Consider the following 15,234-nt stretch of genomic DNA (forward strand, 5'->3'; position numbering starts at 1 on the left):
GGGTCTGTTACTCTCTACCACATTGGCCAGTGGATTCTTTACCACTAGCACCACCTGGGAAGGGACTCTAAACCTGGAGGTCTTTACTTACCATCAGGGCCTAGAGCACTAGAAGACAGCCTTCCTCACTGTCTGCCCAGTGCTAGCATCCACTGGGCTCCCCAGTTTCTGATGGGCTGCACTGCGGCTGTTTCCTCCTCCCCATGGCAGCTGCCCCATCCCCTCACCCCAGCCATGGCACCAGCAGGCATGGCCAAACCATCTTTGGGCTTATGGATGTCGTGAGGAGGTACTGAGGCTGCCACAGGCCATTGGTCCAGGAACCCTTTTGCCCCCTGCTCTCCTATCCTGGGACAGGAGGGCACCTCCAAGTGCTCCAGGAAGGAAAGCAGGACACAAGTATCCTCTCCTCTCAGATCTCCAAACCTATTGTGTATGGGGGGTTCGTATCTGTTGTCCACCCCCATACTCCATGGGGCAGGATCAGGTGTAGGACCCAGACCAGTGCCTCACTCCAGCGTCTTCTCCCTAGGATCTTTTTCTTTTTTGAAAGTAATTTATTTCTTTATTTTTGGCTGCACTGGGTCTTCGTTGCTTCGTGCAGGCTTTCTCTAGTTACAGCAAGTGGGGGCTGCTCTCTAGTTGCCGTGCTCAGGCTTCTCATGGTGGTGGCTTCTCTTGTTGAAGAGCACGGGCTCTAGGGTGTACGGGATTCAGTGGTTGCAGCAGGCAGGCTCAGTTCTTGCACCCTGCAGGCTCTAGACCCCGGGCTCAGTAGTTGTGGTACACGGGCTTAGTTGCTCCATGGCATGTGGAATCTCCCCAGACCATGGATCGAACCCACGTGCCCTGCATTGGCAGGCAGATTCTTAACCACTGGGCCACCAGGGAAGTCCTGCAGGATCTATTTCTAACAGAGTTGTCAGACCTCCCTCTCTCCTGGCTAAGTGTGGAGATGGTGGGGTGGAGGGGAAGGACATCATAATACACATGAAGGGAATAAGGGGGCGCACAGTAGACGCCATTCCCTTTCCCTAAAATAAAAATTTTGCCACACTGTCTTTACTCTCCCAAAATATCATAAATAACATGCTTTCTCACACACCTAATTTTAAAAAATGACAGTATAATGCCTGGGCTGCAGTAGAAGTGGGAAAAAAAATCAAAGGAAAACAATTTGTAACCAAGTAACACATATTTCAAAGTGCTGAGTTCCCTGGTGGCTCCGATGGTAAAGCGTCTGTCTATAATGCAGGAGACCTGGGTTCAATCCCTGGGTCAGGAAGATCTCCTGGAGAATGAAATGGCAACCTACTCCAGTATTCTTGCCTGGAAAATCCATTGGACAGAGGACTTTGGTAGGCTACAGTCCACGGGGTCGCAAAGAGATGGACATGAATGAATGACTTCACTTCACCTTTTTCAAAGTGTTGATGCTGAGGCCCCATGACACTGGAATAACACAGTCAAGTGTCAGATGCTTGCCCCTGCTTATAACAAATAAGTTAGGATTTAAGGAAAACAAGATCAGAAATTATTCTGTATAAGGACCACCCCCCAAAAAGAGCTGATACACTATTAACCACTAGAATTAAAATTATTTTGATCTGTGTTTTTAAAACTGTGATTACCTTTCGTAGTCTGAGACCATAACAGAATTCTTACCCTTTTGAACTCCTGTCCCTGCCCATTAAATGCCAGCAGCTCCCCCCACAATGCTGTGAAATTAAAACATATCTCCTATTTGACACAACGCTGTTATTCAACTATTTTGTTGTTGCTTAGTCGATAAGTTGTGGTCCAACTCTTTTGAGAGCCCATTGACTATAGCCCACCAGGTTCCTCTGTCCATAGGATTTCCCAGGCAAGGGTACTGGAATGAGTTGCCATTTCCTTATTCAGGGGATCTTCCCAAACCCAAGAACCCATTGGCAGGCAGATTCTTTACCACTGAGCCACCAGGGAAGACCCCAAATCAACTATACTTCAATGAAAAATAAAAGAAAATAAAATGTAACTCCCACATCACCAGAATCACACACACACACAATCTCCCTTCCCAGAACCACTGAGTTAATTGATGCTTCAAATATTAGCCCAGCAAGTGGGTAAAAGTTCCACCTGTACATATGGAAATACATATGCCAAAACATTAACAGTGGTTTTCTAAGAAAAGAGGGGAATAACAAACACTCCCATTCTTCTCTCTCTTTCTTTTTAAACATTTCTGCATTATGTAAAATTTTGCTTACAACATGTATGACTTTGGAGTCAGAAAAAACAACCGACAGAGCTATTTTGGGAAAACGATATGCCAGGACTCCCTCCAGCGTGCATGTTTGTTTTGTTCCCTTTCAAGGATTTGGTTCCACCGTGGGAAACCTCTAGCTCACTTTTTAAAAGGCCAAGAGAACTCAGAGCGCCTGGGGAGCCCAGCCTTTCTGCGTGGCCTGCAGGTGGCTCCAAGTACCCGGCTCAGCCCAGCCGGACAGCTTCCCTCACCTCCGTCTGCACCGCCGCCTAGTGGCCCTAGGGCGATACTGCGCCCTTCGGGAAGCGATGGGGACAAGGGGCAGTTGGCACTGCCTCTGAGCCCCCTACCCTCTGTACCATGGACCATTGTTGAAGCTTATGCACCACGTCTGAGAATAATGGTCTTTTAAACGTATAAAACAAAATATACGTTTAGAAGAAAACCAATAATATTGAAGAGGTTATTAAAATATTTATAATTATGTAACGCTATAATAAATGTGCTTTTTCATTAGCACTTTAAATAACTTACTGTCGTGGCAGATCTAATAACTAAGTGGGGGGTGCACACACAGTATTTCACGCTATCGGTGACAAGTTGAAGTGCTAGTGTCATGATTTTTAATTGGTGACAGTCACAGAACCCCCGTGGACAGAGGAGCCTGGCGGGCTAGAGTCCATGGGGTCACAAAGAGTTGGACACGATTGAGTGACTAAGCACAGCACAGCACGGCAAACACGACTCCTAAGGAAAAGATAAATGTTACTTCAAGTTTAGTGAAAGTAAAGATGCACCATTTTCCCACCCGGATTCACGGTCTCCCTGAATTCTACACACAGGTCCTCTGGAGTTAAGATCTCCTGCGGGAGTTTGGGAGAAGCGCTCCGTGGGCTTTCAGGGGTGGGGTCGGCGCGTGCTGAGGGGCAGTAGAGGGAACAGCGGAGGCGCCTCCTGCGTCCCCAGGACCCGCACGGCTCCTCCCCTCCCTTCCTGGTCTCCATCTGCCTCGAGAGGAAGTTAAAGCCCCGTGTAGCCAAGAGAGGAGCTCCCAGTTGCCCAGCCGTGCGCTCGCGAGCGGCCCGGCGCTCACCATGCGGCCCCTCCTCATGCTATGGGGCTGCCTCGTGCTCCCAGGTGAGATGGGGGCGAGGGTGGAGGGATGCGGGGCTCATCCCCAAGCTCGCCCCCTGGGTCTGCTAGAGGGACCTCCTTCGCTGTGGCTGTGACGCAGCCCCGCCGCCTGATCCTTCCAGGCTTCGCCCCACCCTACTCCTCGTCCTCCACCCTCAGAGGGGCCACTTGCTGTTCCTGGAACCCAGAGCCCGGTCTTCGCCCAGACCTGAGGGTCCTGGACCCCTCATGGCTGAGTGGCTGTGAGCGTAGCTTTGCCTCTTTTGTCTTGATTTCCTGACTCGGTGCCAACCAGGGAGCTGAGAAGACACCCATTATACTAAACTCAGTAAATATTTCTTGAACTTCTGCTGTAGCGCTCACAACAACCCTGAGAGATGAAGAATTATTCCATTTCATCAATTCACAAGCCTGCTTTTCTTTTTCTTTTTTTAAATTTTTTAACATAAAATTTAGGATGTATCTTATAACTGATGTCAGTTCCACTGACTTTTTTTTAATGTTATATGAAATCATGGTAGCTCTTATGTATGAAAACATCTTAATTCAGTGACATAGGACATATTTTCTATAGGTGAGAAAACTTAGAGAGGTCAAGCAGTTTTCCCGGAATCACACAGCTACTAAGCAGCTGTGCTGGGATTCAAACTCTCGGCTGTCTGAATCTAGAGTTTCCCCATCACCAGCCTTCAATACATCAGGTTTAAGGAAACAGTAACGGCCCTGCCCCAAGGTCCCTCAGTGGCAGAGTGGAGTACCAGCTCTTACCAGGGTTGCCCCAAGAAGGGAGTAACCGTGGAAAACCTTCTGGTCTTGACCTTGGGACTTAAATCAGGAAATTCCAGCCTTCACATGTGCTGTGGTTTCAGGTTACGGATCGGTGGTGAACCCGAAGGAGATCAGTGGCTTCGAAGGTGACACCGTGTCCCTGCAATGCACCTACGAGGAGGAGCTAAAGAAGCACCAGAAGTACTGGTGCCGAGAGGCCGGGCTCTTCATCTCCCGCTGCACCGGGACTGTCTTCTCTGGAGAATACGGCCAGGAAGGAAGGGTGTCGGTCCACGACAACCCGCGGGAGAACAGGTTCACGGTCATCCTGAGGAACCTCACCCTGAAGGACAGGGGGAAGTACTTGTGTGGGGTCAAAAGACTGGGCTTCGATAAGACTATGTCAGTCTCTCTGCTTGTCTTTCCAGGTAACAGACATCCCTCCTTCCCTGGGAGGGATTCAGGGTCATGGAGGTGGGGGCAGGGGAATTGCACCTCCCCACGATAGAGGACAGACTGCAACACAAAAGTGGGGTGTTCCTGAGGTGTGACCTGCTTGTTCAATACAGTTTCTTTCTTTCTTTTTTTTTTTTGGCTGTGCTGGGTCTTTAGTGACATGCCCAGGCTTTCTCTAGTTGCAGTGAGCAAGGGCTACATTTTGTTGCAGTGCACGGGCTTCTGACTACACTTATTGCGGTGGTTTCCCTTGCTGTGGAGCACAGGCGTGTGGGCCCAGTAGTTGTGGCTCAAGGGCTTAGCTGCTCCGAGGCATGTGAGATCTTTCCAGACCAGGGATCGAACCCATGTTCCCTGCACTGACAGGCAGATTCTTAACCACTGGACCACCAGGGAAGTCCTCAAAACAATTTCATTGAGACCTCTGTTTGGGGTGCCCTGTAGCTGGGGAGGTTCTGAGAAATTAGTCCTAGGGAGACTAGGGCTCAGGGGTCAAGGGTCAGAGGTCTGAGGATGCTGGGACTCAAGGATCAGGGAAGGTGCCGAGGCACTGCTTTTGGACTTGTACCTTCTCCTGGTCTCCTCCTGACAGTCACCACAGCCAAGCTGGGGAAGACAGAGGCTGAGGCCTCTCCGTTCACAGGGACCTCCCTGTCCAAGCACACAGCAGCCTCTCCGTACGCAGGGACCTCTCTTCACCCAGCAACCTCTCCATTTGCAAGGATCTCTCCTCACCCAGCAACCTCTCCGTATGCAGGGACCTCTCTCCACTCAGCAACCTCTCCATTTGCAAGGATCTCTCCTCACCCAGCAACCTCTCCGTATGCAGGGGCCTCTCTCCACCCAGCAGTTTCTCCATTTGCAAGGATCTCTCCTCACCCAGCAACCTCTCCGTACGCAGGGACCTCTCTTCACCCAGCAACCTCTCCTCCTGCAGGGATCTCCCAGCCAGCCACACAATTGGACTCCACCTCAACAGAGGACACCAGTTTTGTCCCCAGCAGCAGCTCCAAGTCCAGGTGAGCCCTAGGTGACCAAAGCCAGCTTTCAGGTCAGCACTAAACCATAAGGTGCCTCTGATCCAATAAGAACCCAGTACTCCTTCCTCTGGGTTGCAGCTGCTCACGAAGGGCAGATTCTGCACCATCCCACCCCCTACCCAGCACTACAGGGGCCAGCAGCCCTGTTGCCTTGGACATGCAGGCCCCCATAGCCGCCAGTCCCCACCTCACTCCCTGCCCAGTTTTAGGGAAAGCCACCCTAGTCCAGCAGCTTTTGCCTGAACACTTTGCACTGGGCCCTATGCCAAGCATGAAAACATGGAACCAAACAAAATGACTTTTTCTTACCCAGCTGGATTCCCAGGTGGAAGGACTGGCTCTTGGGGGTTGTATACAAACTACGCTTCTCAAGTGGCATTAGTGGTAAAGAACCTGCCTGCCAATGCAGGAGACATAAGAGATGTGGGTTCAATCCCTGGGTCGGGAAGTTCCCCTGGAGGAGGGCATGGCAACCCACTCCAGTGTTCTTGCCTGGAGAATCCCATGGACAGAGGATCCTCACAGGCTACAGTCCATGGGGTCACAGAGAGTTGGACACAACTGAGTGACTGATCACGCATGCATACTCCATTACTGGTAGCCAGGCAACTGCTCACGGGTTCAGATCTTGCTGAAAGTGTCTCCTGGGGTTGGCGATGGGGTCTGAGGCCCCTTCCATTGGGACTAACCGGATGTTCTGGTCCCTAGTGCTCTCTGATCTCCTTGGGAGAGATGAGGGATGTGACCAGAACTCAGAATAAGAATGCCCAGTGTTTCACTGACATCTGGTGACAGCCACCAGGCTCCTTCCATCTCACCCACAGGGTGTCCATCCCACTGATCCGGATCTTGGCCCCAGTCCTGGTGCTGCTAGCCCTTCTGCTGGCCACAGGCCTGGCCGCCCTCGGCAACTACATGTTTCAACGGAGAGAAAAAGGTGAGCCATGTGGACGGGAGGGGTGAAGGGCTCTCAGCCAGGGGTCTCCCTGAGACCCACAATCCCCCCATGACCCCAGAGAGACCTTGTGGGGCTCAGTGTGTGCATCTCAGACATGGGTGTCAGGAGTCCTGCTCCTCTTTTCTGAGGGACCCACGGGGCAGTCCACAAGCAATTCAAATGGGGAAGCAAGACACTGGGGGCTCTCATCTTGCTTTGATCTGTCCGGTCAAGCTCATCAGCCACGTCGCTCCCTGTTGATCCCATGAACCCATCCATGTCCAGTCTCTGCAGGTTCTGACCTTGTGTGAGGACTGACTACAGGGTGGAGTGCGGGCCGGAGCACTTGAACAGGATGTACCTTGAGGCCCTATACCTGCTGCTGCATTTCTAGAGATGCTCAGCCTCTTTCAAGGCTTGGTTTCAAATTCCCAGCTCTGCCATTTTTTAGCTGTGTGGCCTTGGGCAAGTCACCTAACTTCCTTGAGCCTCAGCTTCCCCAGATATATGGCCTACAGAAATAGAATACAAGCCACATGTATGATTTAAAATTCCCTGACTGAGTAGCATGGAAACATATACACTACCATATGTAAAATAGATAGGCAGTGGGAATTCACTGTATGACTTGGGAATTCAAACCAGGGCTCTGTGACAACCTAGAGGAGTGGGATGGAGTGGGAGGTGGGAGCAAGGTTCAAGAGGGAGGGGACATATGTGTACCTGATTCATGATGATGTATGGCAGAAACCAACACAATATTGTATAGCAATTATCCTACAATTAGAAATAAATAAATTGTTTAAAGATTTCCCTAATAGTCACACACAATAAAGAAGAAACTAGTGACGTTAATTCTAATAATAAACTTTATTTAACATGATACATCTAAAACTTTATCATTTCAACATGGAATCAATATAAAATACTAATTATATATATTCTACATTCAGTTTTTCATATAGAGTCTTTGAAACCCAGTATAATTCAAAGTAATCACATTTCCAGTGCTCAGTGGCCATGTGTAGCTCCTGAGGTGGATGGGACAGATAAAGAAGGTTTAACTAAAATAACAGTACTGGGAGACGCCTTGTGCCAGGCACTGTGGTGTGGCTTATGTTGTTTTTAATCTCCTTTAATTTCAATACTGTGGAGTTCGGAACTACTTATTGCAAAACCTGGGCTTCCCTGGTGGCTCAGCGGTAAAGAATCCACCTGCAAGGCAGGACTGCAGAAGACAAGAGTTTGATCCCTGGGTCGAGAATATCGCCTGGAGGAGGGCTTGGCAACCCACTCTAATATTCTTGCCTGTAGAATCCCATGGACAGAGGAGCCCGGTAGGCTACAGTCCATAGGGTAGCAAAGAGTCAAGATATGACTGAAGCAACTTAGCATGCACGCATGCATTACAATACCTACAAATACCCCATTTTATAGGGCAAGAAACTGAGGCACAGAGTGGGTAAGCAGTTTGCCCTTGGTATAGCTGGGAAGCAGTACAGCCAGGAAGCCAAATTTGCCAACTGGCAATGTTGTGCCAGTGCAAGTGGCCGTGGTGGGAAACGATGGGCCTGCCACCCACCTCCTCTTTGTGTGGCCCCCAGGAAGAAATGTCAACTCTGCCCATGTCCCTAGATCCCCTCAGAGGAGTTGGGAGGATCCCACGGGGTGAAAACATTCCAATCACAACCTGAGAGCCTCATAGCCCCTTGCCTCTCAAATTGCAGTCCCCACCTGGCAGCAGCAACATCCCTGGGTAGCCTGTTAGAAATTCAGACTGTAGGGCCCCAACCTCAACCTACTGAATTAGAATCTGCATTTTAATAGTTTCCTATACACACATTGAGGTTTAAGAAACAATGACCTGAGCACACAGAATCACTTCCCTAGCTAGTTTCTGGCGCACACACTGGGATTTCCATGTAATGATCTCAAAAGTCAGGGTCACTGCCAAGGGGTTGGGCTTCTCTGCCAAATCTTCTTAGCCTGCTCTCTGTGGGAGCAGCTCCCAGCTTCAAGGTGTTCCTTCCTGTCTCTTTCAGCTCAACTGGCCTCGGAGACACAGAAGAAGGACAAGGTCCATCTCTCCCACTTGGTAAGGAAGGAGGCAGGCCCAAGCTCAGATGCCCCTGAGGCCAGAAGTCAAGACTCACCCTGACTTCCCATCAGGTGCCAGCAGGTCTCTGCTTCTGGCCTAGGGCCCCATTCTCATTCCTGTCCTTGTAGCATCAGAGAACATTGGAGCTGGATCCACAGCGGGTCTTTGCGATCATCTAACCCAGCCTTTCTCTAAGTTTGGTACAAACTCCCTTTCAAAACACCTGGGGGTGGGGGCCTATTAGAAACATTCTCTTCTACACCAGTCCCAACCAAACCCTCTAGGGGTGGGGCTGCTGCTGCTAAGTTGCTTCAGTCGTGTCCGACTCTGTGCGACTCCATAGACGGCAGCCCACCAGGCTCCCCCGTCCCTGGGATTCTCCAGGCAAGAACACTGGAGTGGGTTGCCATTTCCTTCTCCAATTCATGAAAGTGAAAAGTGAAAGTGAAGTCACTCAGTCATGTCCAACTCTTCAAGACCCCATGGACTGCAGCCTACCAGGGTCCTCCGTTCATGGGATTTTCCAGGCAAGAGTACTGGAGTGGGGTGCCATTGCCTTCTCCGAGGGGTGGGGCTAGGAACCTGAATTTTAAACAAAGACTTGGGGGATTCCGACAGCACGCTGGAATATGACTACCAATAGATGCTAATCTGCTTTTGCAGAAGAGAGCACTGAGGCCCAGAGAGGGAAAACGTCTTGCAGGCAGTGGGTGGCTCTAGAGGTCTTGACCTCCATTTCTCCTCTTTCCAGAGCACCCTTCTCTGAGCTTTCCTTGGTTCTGAGACCAAGGCGGTATGCTACCCTGACGTTCAGACTGAGGGGGCAGGGGGCAGGAAGAATGGGGGGTGGTGGTCCCTGTGCCCATTTTCCTGGAGAGAGGCTACCTGCTGCCAGGCCCCTCTCTCACCCCTGCAAGGAGAGACCCCCGTTTCCATATCAGGACCCTACAGAGAAGGCCACCCCTTAGAAGATAGCAGCCCCACGTGCCTCCCCCCACCCACCCCACCTGATCTTTCCTTCCTCAGCTGTTTACTGAGATGCCTCCACTCTGATTCCCTTAAACACTAGAGCAGGAAAGGGGGACTGCCATTGCCTTCTTTCCTGGCGCCAGCAAGGACAAAAGACTCAGGCCGGATCCCCCAGGAGAGCCTGCGGTGGGATGGGGTACTGGGCCGTCCTTCGCTTAGGAAGCAGCTGTTGTTGTCTCAGGAAGCTCAACGAGACCAACGGGGTGGATGGGAGTGAGGGAGAGGTCATGGAGACAGATGCAGGGGCTGACATGGCCACCGCCAGGACCCTCCTCCTGGCTCTACATCCTGGGGCTCGCCCTCCGCAACTCAGAAAGAGAGGCTGGGCTGGAGGGAGAATCTCCATGCTGCCTCACTACCTGTTTTTCTAGAAGCTTCCCAAGTGGCGCTAGTGGGAAAGAATCTGCCTGCCAATATAGGAGACATAAGAGATGTGAGTTCAATCCCTGGATCAGGAAGATCCCCTGGAGGAGGACACAGCAACCCACTCCAGTATTCTTGCCTGGAGAATTCCATGGACAGAGGAGACTGACAGGCTATAATCCATAGGGTTGCATAGAGTTGGACACAACTGAAGCGACTTAGCACACATGCAGAAATAGAGGCTCATATAGATCTTGTATAATACAATCCAGAAAATGCCTCCACGCTTGCTGGAGCAGCCCAGGGTCCACCGCGTGGGCAGAGGGACGATTGAGAGATGCAGATGCTCCTGGGGCAGAGGGCAGTGGTCCTGGCCACAGCCCAAATATGTGGTTTGGTCTCTGACCCCCTGAAGCTGTTTCCTCAAATTCAGTCACCCCTGAGTAGGTGACATTTCTGCAGCTGTTGATGGCCAGTGGTCAGCAGTGGCTGGGTTTTGACCAAATCCCAAAGCTGTTGGTATGGGATTCATGGGAAATGGAAGTGAGCTCGGGAGCTCTCTGGTCCAGCCCAGCCCTGCCATGTCCTTGCCGCAGGCAGGGCTGGGGTGGACAATGGCCACGAGTGGCAGCATTTGTGACATCTCCCCTCCCCACGCCTTCAGGCCCTCATCCCCCAGTCACATCTCACCTGAGAAACTCTGTTCTGACTCTTACCTTGTCCCCATCAGCCTGCAGGTGTCACTAGAGGTGGCTCACACGTCCACCCCTCCCCACCCCCCACAGCTAGGGTATTGCTCAAAGCCGGGGCCAGTTAGTAGACAAGAGACACTGTCACTAAGAGAAGTGTGCATGAGGCCCTGCCAGGACGGCAGCATAGCATAGGCAAGAGCTTGGATCTGAGGTCAGATAGTCACAGGTTCAAGGCCCGGCTCAGCCACTCGCCTGCTGTGTGACGTCTGGCAAGTGACATCACCTCTCTGAGCCTCGGTTTTCCCATCTCTCGGGACTGTGGTTAGAACAAGTGAGATGAGCCATCTCGTAGTTATCCAGGAAGTGGGAGCTTCTTTCCTTGGCTTCAGTGCCCATCAGACTGTGGGATCTGCTGGGCAGCTGTACCCTTAGGATAAGTGGCTGGGGGCCTCTGCCAGCTCCAGCCTCTGCTCTGCCCAGCTGCTGGGCAAGAGAGTGAGAGGTAGAGGGGCCCAGCACTCAGACCTGAGGACCCATGGGAGCAGCTGAGTGTCAGGAGATGGGCTGCCTCACTTGTTCTAGACTACCTATCTTTCCTCCCTGGGCCTCGGTTTTCTCATCTGATCAAGGACGGGTTGCTCAGATGGACGATTCCTAAGGAATCTTTCCTGTGCTGTTTGTTATTCGGTGAGTCTTTGACGTGTCCAACTTTGTTGTCTCCGGCCTATGACAAAAAGCCTGCAGCCTGCACAGTCTTCCTGCTTCAAGGAGATAAATAACAATCATGGAAACAAATTAATCACTCCAGGAGTTCCCAGTTGCTGAGTGTGATAAAACATTATCAGAAATGTTTATTATTTTCCTAAGGGGAATATTTCACTCCCCGTTTTACAGCTTGGGAAATTGGGCCCCAGAGAAGTTAGGTGGCTCACCCAAGGTCACACTGAGACGTAGTAAATTGACCGTAAGGATTCTGACTCCACAGCCCACCCGCTGCCTGTCCCTCCTGCTTCTCCGGCTTGCAGCCCATCCCTGTGGCCGCCGAGAACAGGCTGTTCTGACTGAATCTGTGTTTCAGGCGCTGGGGAACAGCTGGGTCCCGGAGTCCACTGTGATCAAGCTTGCAGAGCCCACTGGGCCTCCTGCCAGCCCCTAGCCCTCCGCCAGCTCCAACACGGAGATCTGGTGCCTGAGCCAGGTGTGGACAGAGGGCTCTGGGGGCCTGGAGCTGCCTAGCTTGGCTCCACTCTAACAATGCAGGGAAGTGGGGGAGGGCCCTGCTCTCAGCGTCCACCAACCACCCCCACCATAACCAGAGTCTTGGCCATTTCACTTGGGAAGCCAGGGCTCCTGACTTCACATCCTCTTTTTTTCCTGACCCAGAAAAATTCTTGAGTAGCATGGTGGGAGTGACAACTTAAGAGTTCTGGGCTGGCAGGATTCCCATGTCTGCAGTCAGAACTGGGCCTGAGGCCATAAGGATGCTCCCCCAGGGAATGGGGAAATGGGGGTTGTGAAACAAAGCCTGGGGGTCCTGGAGAGAAGGAGTGGTTAGTCCTACGTCTCTTAGATGGACAGAGGCCCAGAGCTTGTGAGAAAGGCCAGAGTGGACCTGGTAGCTGCCTGGAGATTCCCCAGCTGGGCTCTGACTTTTACCCCATACTGTTGTCTTTACAGACTTCAGAGGATGACGAAGCCTCTTGGCAGGACCCTAAGGGAGACATGACCCCAGCCTCTACCCTCCCCATGTCGGGGGACGAGCCGGGCTTTTCAAAGTTCAGCTCAGTCTAGCCACCACACGCCCTCCTTGAATCTCTGGAAGGGCTGAACTTGCACTAACTTGGACAAGCTTTCTGCTATGACTTCGAATCCTCCTGCCAGAGTCCAGGTCTCTCCCCGACCCTTCCCAAGCTTTCCTCCTGCCCATCTCAGCTGACCCTGAAGGCTTCGTCAGCCCTGGAGCCTGATGCGGTGGCCTCACAGTTCCAGCTGGAAACTGGGACCTCTACAAGATGGTCACATCCTTGGGCAAAGCATACAGCCGCTGGACCTTCGAGGGGTCAGGCAGGGCTCAGAGGGTCTGGTCGAAATTTGTATCTGCTATGGGGGGGTCCCCTGGGCCTGGGTGCCCAGTCACAGGTCCCTCCTAATTTCCCTTCCAGACGCCACTTTCTCCTCCCTTCCTTCCATCCTCAGACTCAGGGCTAAGTTCTCCCACATAAGCTGGTGAGGAGGAGGGAGCCTGTGGGGTTAGCCTGGATCCTGATTTCTCAAAGCCAATTGTGAACCACCTGCATCCCAGTCCTTCAGGAAGCTGGTTAAAAAGATGATTCTGGGGCCCCATCAAGAGCTGCCCAAACCAGGATTTCACTGGTGGTCAAGTAATTAGGACTCCATGCTTCTACTGCAAGGGGCACTGACATAGTACTGCTGAAAAAAAGAAGAAAATAAACTACCAAAACCATCTCTGAGGCTGGGCCTGGGACTATGCATTTCTTCCAAGTGCACCAGTGGCTCTAACGCTGGTGTTTGAGCACCAGTGGGCTGGTTGAGCTCTCAGGTCCCTCCAGCTTAGAGAGTCGACATTTGGTGTGTGGAGTCTCCCCCTTCCCCCTATAGGGCCTGCTCTGCCCACCACACCATGGCCCAGCTGGAGGCTTTCCTGGACCTGCCTGAGTCCAGGCTCAGGTCCAGTGCACATCGGAAAGGCCAAGCCCAAGACTGGCTAGGAGTGGTTGTCTATCCGATCTTGAGGTAGGAGAAAGATGGGCTCCAGGCTAGGCATTTACAACTGGCTTCTTCCTATTTGGATTTCTTGGGGACGAGAAAAAGATGGGCTTCAGGCTGGATACTTTCAACTAGCTTCCTGTTTGCATTTCCTGAGACAGGCGAGAGGTGAGCTCCAGGTTAGGCATTTATAGTCAGACTCCTGTTTGCGCTCTGAAATGGAAGTAACAACAGAAACAGGGTAAATAGCCAGGATTTGTCTCATGTGGACACTTTAAGATAGCAGTCTTGGCAAGAACAAAGAGGGACTAAACCTTGGAGCAAAAAATCAAGCGATCCCATATTCCCCCTCCTTTAACCTCAGATACGCAGATAACACCACCCTTATGACAGAAAGCTAAGAACTAAAGAGCCTCTTGATGAAAGTGAAAGAGGAGAGTGAAAAAGTTGGCTTAAAACTCAACATTCAGAAAATGAAGATCATGGCATCTGGTCCCATCACTTCATGGAAAAGAGATGGGAAACAATGGAAACAGTGACAGACTTTATTTTGGGGGGCTCCAAAATCACTGCAGATGGTATCTGCAGCCATGAAATTAAAAGACGCTTACTCCTTGGAATAAAAGCTATGACCAACCTAGACAGCATATTAAAAAGCAGAGACATTACTTTGCCAACAAAGGTCTGTCTAGTCAAAGCTATCATTTTTCCAACAGTCACGTATGGATGTGAGAGTTGGACTATAAAGAAAGCTGAGCACCGAAGAATTGATGTTTTTGAACTGTGGTGTTGGAGAAGACTCTTGAGAGTCCCTTGGACTGCAAGGAAATCCAACCAGTCCATCCTAAAGGAAATCAGTCCTGAATATTCATTGGAAGGACTGATGCTGAAGCTGAAACTCCAATACCTTGGCCACCTGATGCAAAGAACTAACGCATTGGAAAAGACCCTGATTCTGGGCAAGATTGAAGGCAGGAGGAGAAGGGGACAGACAGAGGATGAGATGGTTGGATGGCGTCACCGACTTGATGGACATGAGTTTGAGCAAGCTCTGGGAGTTGGTGATGGACAGGGAAGCCTGGCGTGCTATGATCCATGGGGTCTCGAAGAGTCGCTCACAACTGAGCGACTGAACTGAATCTGAATCTGAATGGGGCAAGGGAGGCAAAAGGAAGGGAGGTCACTCCATAGGCCTCTGGGCTGGAATCCATCTTGGCTGAGGGGTGTGTGCTCACCTAGGGGAGGGTCCTGAGACAAATTAGCCAGGGGGACAAACAAGACAGTTGGCCAGAGGGAAGAAAAAGACCTGGATAACTGCCTCTTTATAAAGGATTTAAACTTCCCAAAGGCACAGCTCTTAAGACTCTCGGAGTTCGCCCATGCTTCCTTCTGCATGTACTCTGCTTTTCCAATAAACGTTTACTTTTCTCTTTACCTTCTGCCTCCTCTTCAGATTTCTTTCTTGTCAAGGCAGGCAAGGACTGGGGATTTAGGGCCAGTAGTCTAGCAGTTAGGACTCCTGGTCAGGGAACTAAGCCAGCTGCTGCTGGCTGCTGCTTACTGCAAGCTACTGTTCACTGTTGCATGAGTCCAGAATCAGTCTTCCTACTCAGCGTGCATTCCAGGCTTTGGAAGGAGGATGGAAAAAATCTTGACTCCTTCCTTGTCAAGAAAGGATTGATTGCCTGTGGGTTCTGGCAGCTGGGAGGTGGGTAGGAAGACACAGATGGAGGTGGATA

At 51.2% G+C, this 15,234-nt stretch overlaps 1 protein-coding gene across 10 annotated transcripts; it reads left to right on the forward strand.

The window, feature by feature from the left end:
- The first annotated feature begins 3,212 nt into the window (after positions 1–3,212).
- CD300LG (CD300 molecule like family member g) lies at positions 3,213–14,929 on the forward strand. Of its 10 annotated transcripts, none has more exons than XM_070389894.1 (7): positions 3,213–3,388; positions 4,255–4,581; positions 5,439–5,628; positions 6,452–6,586; positions 8,629–8,681; positions 11,847–11,966; positions 12,446–14,929. In XM_070389894.1, the coding sequence occupies exons 1-7, from the start codon at positions 3,346–3,348 to the stop codon at positions 12,457–12,459; spliced, it is 882 nt and encodes a 293-aa protein (XP_070245995.1). In that variant the 5' UTR covers positions 3,213–3,345; the 3' UTR covers positions 12,460–14,929. The 10 variants fall into 10 exon arrangements, with proteins under 10 accessions (XP_070245995.1, XP_070245998.1, XP_070246002.1 ...); XM_070389897.1 differs by having other exon boundaries at positions 3,218–3,388; positions 5,511–5,628; XM_070389902.1 differs by having other exon boundaries at positions 3,230–3,388; positions 5,367–5,628.
- The last annotated feature ends 305 nt before the right edge of the window (positions 14,930–15,234 follow it).

Source organism: Bos mutus, chromosome 19, assembly GCF_027580195.1.
Source record: "Bos mutus isolate GX-2022 chromosome 19, NWIPB_WYAK_1.1, whole genome shotgun sequence".
Lineage (NCBI taxonomy): Eukaryota > Metazoa > Chordata > Mammalia > Artiodactyla > Bovidae > Bos > Bos mutus.

Excerpts from the sequence above, each read along its gene's own strand:
- CD300LG (XM_070389902.1), top strand. The coding sequence starts at position 3,346 with ATGCGGCCCCTCCTCATGCTATGGGGCTGCCTCGTGCTCCCAG. Across the intron at positions 4,582-5,366 it reads CTCTCTGCTTGTCTTTCCAG|GGACCTCTCTCCACTCAGCA; the intron begins GTAACAGACATC and ends CTCCGTATGCAG. Across the intron at positions 8,682-11,846 it reads AGGTCCATCTCTCCCACTTG|GCGCTGGGGAACAGCTGGGT; the intron begins GTAAGGAAGGAG and ends TCTGTGTTTCAG.